General features: G+C 34.5%; 1 protein-coding gene across 3 annotated transcripts; it reads right to left on the reverse strand.

The window, feature by feature from the left end:
- Positions 1 to 3516: 3516 nt before the first annotated feature.
- Positions 3517 to 4759, reverse strand: LOC133294892 (probable glutathione S-transferase). Of its 3 annotated transcripts, XM_061493650.1 has the most exons (3): positions 4542 to 4759; positions 4398 to 4484; positions 3517 to 3918 (listed from the first exon to the last, which is right to left on the reverse strand). In XM_061493650.1, the coding sequence occupies exons 1-3, from the start codon at positions 4724 to 4726 to the stop codon at positions 3591 to 3593; spliced, it is 600 nt and encodes a 199-aa protein (XP_061349634.1). In that variant the 5' UTR covers positions 4727 to 4759; the 3' UTR covers positions 3517 to 3590. The 3 variants fall into 3 exon arrangements, with proteins under 3 accessions (XP_061349634.1, XP_061349633.1, XP_061349632.1); XM_061493649.1 differs by having other exon boundaries at positions 4398 to 4756; XM_061493648.1 differs by having other exon boundaries at positions 3517 to 3935; positions 4412 to 4754.
- Between the last annotated feature and the right edge of the window lie 2086 nt (positions 4760 to 6845).

Below are 6845 nucleotides of genomic sequence, written 5' to 3' on the forward strand. Positions count from 1 at the left end.
ATGACTTTTTAGCATCCCATTGAATCGAAGAGGCTCCACATCAATGCAACGAGAAATGTTGCTTGCAAAACCATCTGGCACGCTAATATTCTTTAACGTACATAAAAATGCCTTCTTTCCTTGATTGGTCATTGTGTACATTGCTGGAGGATATCTGCCATTTGCATCTGGCCAAAGGTCAGGCTTACAATCCCATTCTTTAAGGTCTTTTCGAGCATTCATGTGATCTTTGGACTTTGCACTATCATTTAGCAAGGTATATATAATGTTGTCACACACATTCTTTTCAATATGCATGACGTCAAGATTGTGACGCAACAAGTTGTGCTCCCAATATGGAAGCTCAAAAAATATGCTTTTCTTTCTCCATTGTTGAGTCCCGACCTGAGCAACACGTCCACTACCACGTCTTTTCCTTTTTCCTCTAATCTTTGGTTTCCGACCGAAAGTCACATGAACATTTTGAACTTGTTGAAGAATATCAGTACCAGATAATATTTTAGGTGACTCACGGAGCTCTTGCTTCCCATTAAAGTAAAGCCTATTCAATAAAAAAGGACCAAATTGGTCCTTGAAATTACAAAAAAAGGGGCCACGTTAGTCCTTCTGTGAACTCCACCGTCACGGTCAAACTAACGGTGCCCATGTGGCACGTTAGTGTGATGACGGGGCTTGCACGTTGGACAGCATGGAAGAAGAGACGACGTCGTTTAGGTATCTTTTAATTTTTATCTTTTTCTTTCTTCTTCTTCTTCTTCTTCTGTGAGTGTGACATCCAACGGTCCATATGGGTGGGGAGTTGGTACTTATCACCACTCCTCACCATCTTCACACTCGCAGTTTGCCTACTCCATCAAAGTATCTATTTCAGTTTCTGATTCTCTCCTAACATGGACCAACACATCGTCGATCCTCCACGTTCTTCTTCTTCACTCTGAACCCAACCCCGATCCACATTTCAATTCTGACCCATCAAAGCAATCACCATACCCACCAATAAAACACAGCTTTTTCCAACTTTAACGTTTGATTCTGAGCTGAGCTCGTGTAATTGATTAGCCATAACCAAAACAATAAAAATAAAAAATCGAACTTTACTTTTTTGTAGCTCTTGATTCAAAGCTGTTTGTGCTCAAAGTTTCTGTCTTTGTTGAAGTGCCGCGTGTATATCATTTTTTTGTTCGTGGTTTGTTTTTTGGGTCACTGGGTTGAGTGAAGTTTTTTGTTTTTGTTTTGCTGTATCTAATGGTAAGTGATAGTTACCCGAAGATGATGTCAGATGTGGCGATTCGATCGATGTTGAAGAAGCCTGATTACAACAAGGATTTGGGGGTTCTGAGGCAGCAGCAAGAGGTGAGTGAGAGGGAGAGAGAACTCGCGAGGTTGCGAAGTGGGTCGGCGCCTCCCACCGTTGAAGGGTCATTGGCGGCGGTTGGAACTTTGTTTGATGGCGGCGATCCGGTTGCCGGTTTTGGTTGCGGGAGGGGTTTTGGGAGTGAGGAGGAATCATAAAACCATCTACAAGAGGCAACGTGGAAGATGAGATAAGTTTGTTAAGACTCCCGTCGGCTTTCTCTGCGCCCTACCAAGAAGAGTCGTCATTTGAATGCTAGGTATGAACTATACCCAACGCGCGCACACATCCACACCCATGTTCACACACACACACACACACACACACACTTATGCCTACACATGCACACACATCTGCACACCCACGTGTGTGCGCACTCTAGCACACATACACGGATCAGTGGGTAATCCAGAAAAATTAGTTATGTCTGCACATTTATTTGTGCCTACACTTGCAGACACATGCACAAGTGTGGGTTCGCCATACGCGCAAACATACACACACCCCTACTCACACACAACTATAAATGCGCAAGTGCACATCCACACACACATGGACAATGCACACCCACACTTACAACACAATTTTAGTAATGACCATTATTTTGGGGTGAGATTGCATAAGTTAGGGATGGATTATGAAAAGTATAGTAAATATTTTTTTTATATTACACATGACTTTGAAACTTGCCACATATTATATCATTTTGTGTTAATTTTTATGAATTTAAATTCATTGTAATTATAATGATTTTATTAAAATTACGTTTTATCCTTTTTTTTGTAAACATATTTTATCCTTTTTTATCTATTAATTAAAATCTTTTTTTAAGACTTATTTTTTCAAAAGAAAGCATTTCAAAGTTTTTATATTTCTTTATAAAATACAAATTTTTATTAGTTGAAAAAAAATAAAAAAGATATAATATCAAAAGATATATAATTCAAATACAAAAATTATTTAAAAATTACTTTAATTTAAAATTAGTATATATATATATATATATTACCTTTTCTATAATTTTTAATATACTTGTTATTGTGTCTAGCTTATGCCAACCTCCTTCTTGGCACTATACATGTGTAGTTATCCTTCACAAAATATGTCCACCTCTATTGTAATCTCCTTATTACATGAATAATCGTGAATTAACATGTCTTGTACACGTGAAATGATATGAACAAACTCCCAAAATAGATATCCATGAACAATTATTACTCAATATAATTACATCATTTCCTTTCTGGATTTTGTCCTAGCAATTAAGTATTGATCATTCTAATTTCCCCGACCCATATAGTAATTAGGGCAAGTATTATATAAATTATGTAACTAATATTCAATATCAGTGTTTTATATATATATGTCCATTATAGTAATGACCTTTTGGCGATAGACATACTCAACAAAATTAGGGCAATGTATAATGTGTTCGAATACAGCTGAGTGCCATTATGCGCAAAGAATGTTCGCAAACAACAATATTCATGTTCGTTGAAGAACGTCGTCTTGTTTTACATTCTGCGTCAGTTGAAAAACGCCGTCTTCTTTTGTATTCTGCGGCGGTTGAAACCGACTTCAAATAAAAAATTATGCGTCGGTTGATAAACGCCGTCTTGTCTTGTATTATGCGTCGGTTTCAACCGACGTTAAATAAAAAATTCTGCGTCGGTTGATAAACGCCGTCTTGTTTGTATTCTGCGTCGGTTTGAACCTACTTTAAATACAACATTCTGCGTCGGTTGATAACCGTCTCTAATTTCCGTCGTAGAATTATGATATTCAACAAGGGTTCAGTTGACCGTCGACGTAACCGTCGTTGTAACTTATTCTATGACGGTTGGAGGCCAACCGTCACAAAACATCCGTCGCAAAACACATATTTTCTTGTAGTGCATGCTTAAAGAAACAAAGAGGAAGCATGAGAAATCATCACTTAGGAGAGTAGAATATGTCAAATACAACTGCCAAAGGAAGGTGTATAAATTTTTTTCATTACATGATGTCAAGCATAACAACAGGTCTAGTTATGGTGATTAGACCAACTGATAATAAAACTATATAATAAAACTATATAATAATCCAAGATACATCTTAATTATTTGAAAACCAACATATTCATGCAACAAAGCATGAAGTTTGGCACCTTTAAGTGTCCTCGGTTACTAAATACTTTATATGAAAGGAGAAGCACACGAACAATGACAGACAAGTACTTTACTAATATGCCTCCAATCTACTCAATACCCATCCTCTTTCTTCTCTCCACAATGAAATCATAGACTTTTTCCTGTTCAGGAAGAGACTTGGAAACACTCTCTTTCTGCATGCACCTCTTGGCCCAAGCAATAAACTTGGGGCACTCACTCTCTGTCTTGAAGTTGCCAAAAGTCTCATAAGCTTTAAACCAAGAGTAGAATGGAACAAGTGCTAAATCCACAAAGCCAATCTTGTCTCCTCCAAAATAAGTCTTGTCTCCAAGCTGTTCCTCCAACAATTTAATGGCATCTATGAAGTCCTTCTTGGCAGCTTCTTGTTCTTCTCCTTTTTTTGTCCAAAGCTTCCTTCCAATATCATTTATCTATTTGACATTTGAGAATAAACACACTCAATTAGACCATAAAATGCAAGAATGAAAAAGGGGAAGGACACTAACAACTATACTAAAAGAGTTGTCAAAGATAATATTCCAAATGCTTTTTGTTGTTTGACATAAAAGACACTTCCTGTCTAATCTCTGATAAGTAGGATCTTTTGCTACATGTATATAAAGGAGGCAGAGGAATATTAAAACAAAACTTTCAAACAGGAAAAGTAGTTGAACTAATACTAATGACCAAAGATTGGTTGTGGAGAATCTTAAAAGAAAAAAGGGTCCATTTTCCATTATATGCATCTCACATGTTTCACATTACATGTAACGGGTCAGAAATAATAATAGACAGCAACATGGTAATAACCTAAATTACGTCATTTCTATTCTAAAAGCATATCAATAAAAGCAAAGGCAAAGAAATTACAAGCAACAATCACAAAAATTAACGCAAAAGGGTATACCTTCTTGTCAACAAAATCGGCCCAGAATCTAGCCTGTGCTCTCTGGTAAGGATCAGAAGGCAACAAAGGAGATCTATCATTCCAGACCTCATCAATGTACTGAACAGCAATGAGAGATTCACAAATGGACTTGCCATTGTGGATAAGAACCGGGATTTTCTTGTGAACCGGGTTCATTTGGAGGAGCAGAGGACTCTTGTTCCTCAAGTCCTCTTCTTTGTTCTCATACTTGATACCCTTCTCAGCAAGTGCAATCCTAACCCTCATCCCAAAGGGACTTGGCCAGAAATCTAGCAGAACCACCTCATCCGCCATTCTTATAGTTAAGATATAGTACAGAAAGATGAAGAAATGACAAGAACTCAAAGAAGTGAATTGTAATGACAAGAAAACGTATAGGCTTGTTTATTTATAGTGGCTTTGGAGTGAATAGTTTTATGGACTTTGGAATATAATAATGTAATGCAAAACGTATAGGCTTGATTATTGTAGTTTACTGGAATGTCGACGCATATTCTCATAATTCCTTTTTTTCTTTTTTTGGTTGACTTACTTTTATTTTTTCTTTATAGACAGAATGCTCAATTGCTCGGGAACAATTTCAGTGTGGGAGCATCAAATTTGGCGTTCTCCTTTATTTAAAAGAGATTTTTTTTTTCTTTTTTTATCTATTTTTTTTATATTTTTCTTTAAATCTTAATAATTTTTCCTTTTTAATAAAAAATAATACCGAATTCATGCTCCCGATACATTGACCGTTGCTAAGTTCTAGGACTTCTAATTTGAAACGTAATGTCTAATAGATATTAGAGTTCTCACTGTGTGTCATGGCTTAAGTCAGCCAAGTAAAAAAAAAAATTCTCCTTTTTCTTTTTGCCCAAGAGAAACACTCACATTTGGTTTCCAATCTATTATTAATTCAATATACAAGTGTGATGTAATGGATTACATCATAATTCATAGTGTCAATTTCATCTTACCAAACTGAAAATTTATAATCCTTTTCTTTTAATCCTTTTTTATTCTGGAAAATATTTTAAAAACTGAATTAGTAACGGTCAGTTGAAAACATCATATTAAAATTAGCTATATTTAACACCACAAATAATTTTAATTTGTCCGGCATGATTTTTGAGAAACATGAAAATATTATCTAGTGGTAATTCGAAATCCTTTCATAATATTTCATAAATAATTTTAATATTCAAGCATTTAAGTGCACGATATCATTTATTAAATATAAATCATATCAATATTTCAAATTTCCTTACTAAAAGGAAAAGATAAAATATTAAAATATTATTATTGCTAATAAATAAATTTGATGCTTTTTATTTTACAAAGATTCCGAAAAATCGCGTCACACAAATGATAAGTATACATTAAGCCCCATGAAGAAATTAATTCAAAAGAATATAATGAGTATTACATAAGGAAACATAATCACTAAAAAGCAGAGAGTTAGGGTGCGTTTGATTTTGTTATAATTTTTTTACGAGTAAATACATTTTTCGATCCTCAGCAAATTTTACGATGCCTGCTTTATCTCCTAGCAAATAAAAAGGCTATTCATGGTTCCTAAGAAATTCAAAGTGGATCCATTTTAGTCCTTTTAAGGGACTAATGTGGGTCTTTTTTGAATTTGTGAGGTACCACGATTTTAACTAAGTGAGTCCATTTTGAATTTCTTAAGACCACGAATAGCCTTTTTATTTGCTAGGGACTAAAGCGGGTATCATGAAATTTGCTGAGGACCAAATATGATATTTACTCTTTTTTATTGTTAAAACTGTTTTTTTTTTTTTTTTTGATAACAATTGTTAAAACTGTTTTGTAGAACAACTCATATGTTCTTCAAATTTGATTCTAAAACTTAAAAATAGTTATAATTTTTAGAACTATTTTCATAAAAAAAAAGGCCTTATCAAATAGGTTTTTTTTTTTTTTTTTTTTTTTTCTGAAAATCATAAAACTATTTTTGGAAAGAGAAATCAAACAGCCCCTAATTCTTGACTTTTTTGATCATTATGCCCCTCATTAATTAAAAAATAACCAAATTTTCTTAACCCAAAATATTCCATCAATCTGCCCATATTTAACTATCAAGTGAAGGTTTAATCGATTACAACACTAATCGATTAAATCATAAAAAAAAAAAACTTTTACTATTGAAAACAAAGTTAATCGATTACAATAATCGATTAACGTATCCCACCCTGCATTAATTACACGAAACCCTCCTTTTGTTTTCATGTTGAGAGACTGTACTAACCAAATGGCCATCAAACAAATCCAATCCGTTATCCAACCACCCAAGGTTCCCATAATCCTCGGTCCTTGAAAATACACTTCAACTGTTACACAAACAACAACTCAGTCCTACCTTACATATATACACACCCACACACACATACAGAGAAAGTAACTAAAAAAA

This window comes from Gastrolobium bilobum, unplaced genomic scaffold, assembly GCF_033153095.1.
Source record: "Gastrolobium bilobum isolate Gb01-03AN ecotype WA unplaced genomic scaffold, APGP_CSIRO_Gbil_v1 utg78367, whole genome shotgun sequence".
Lineage (NCBI taxonomy): Eukaryota > Viridiplantae > Streptophyta > Magnoliopsida > Fabales > Fabaceae > Gastrolobium > Gastrolobium bilobum.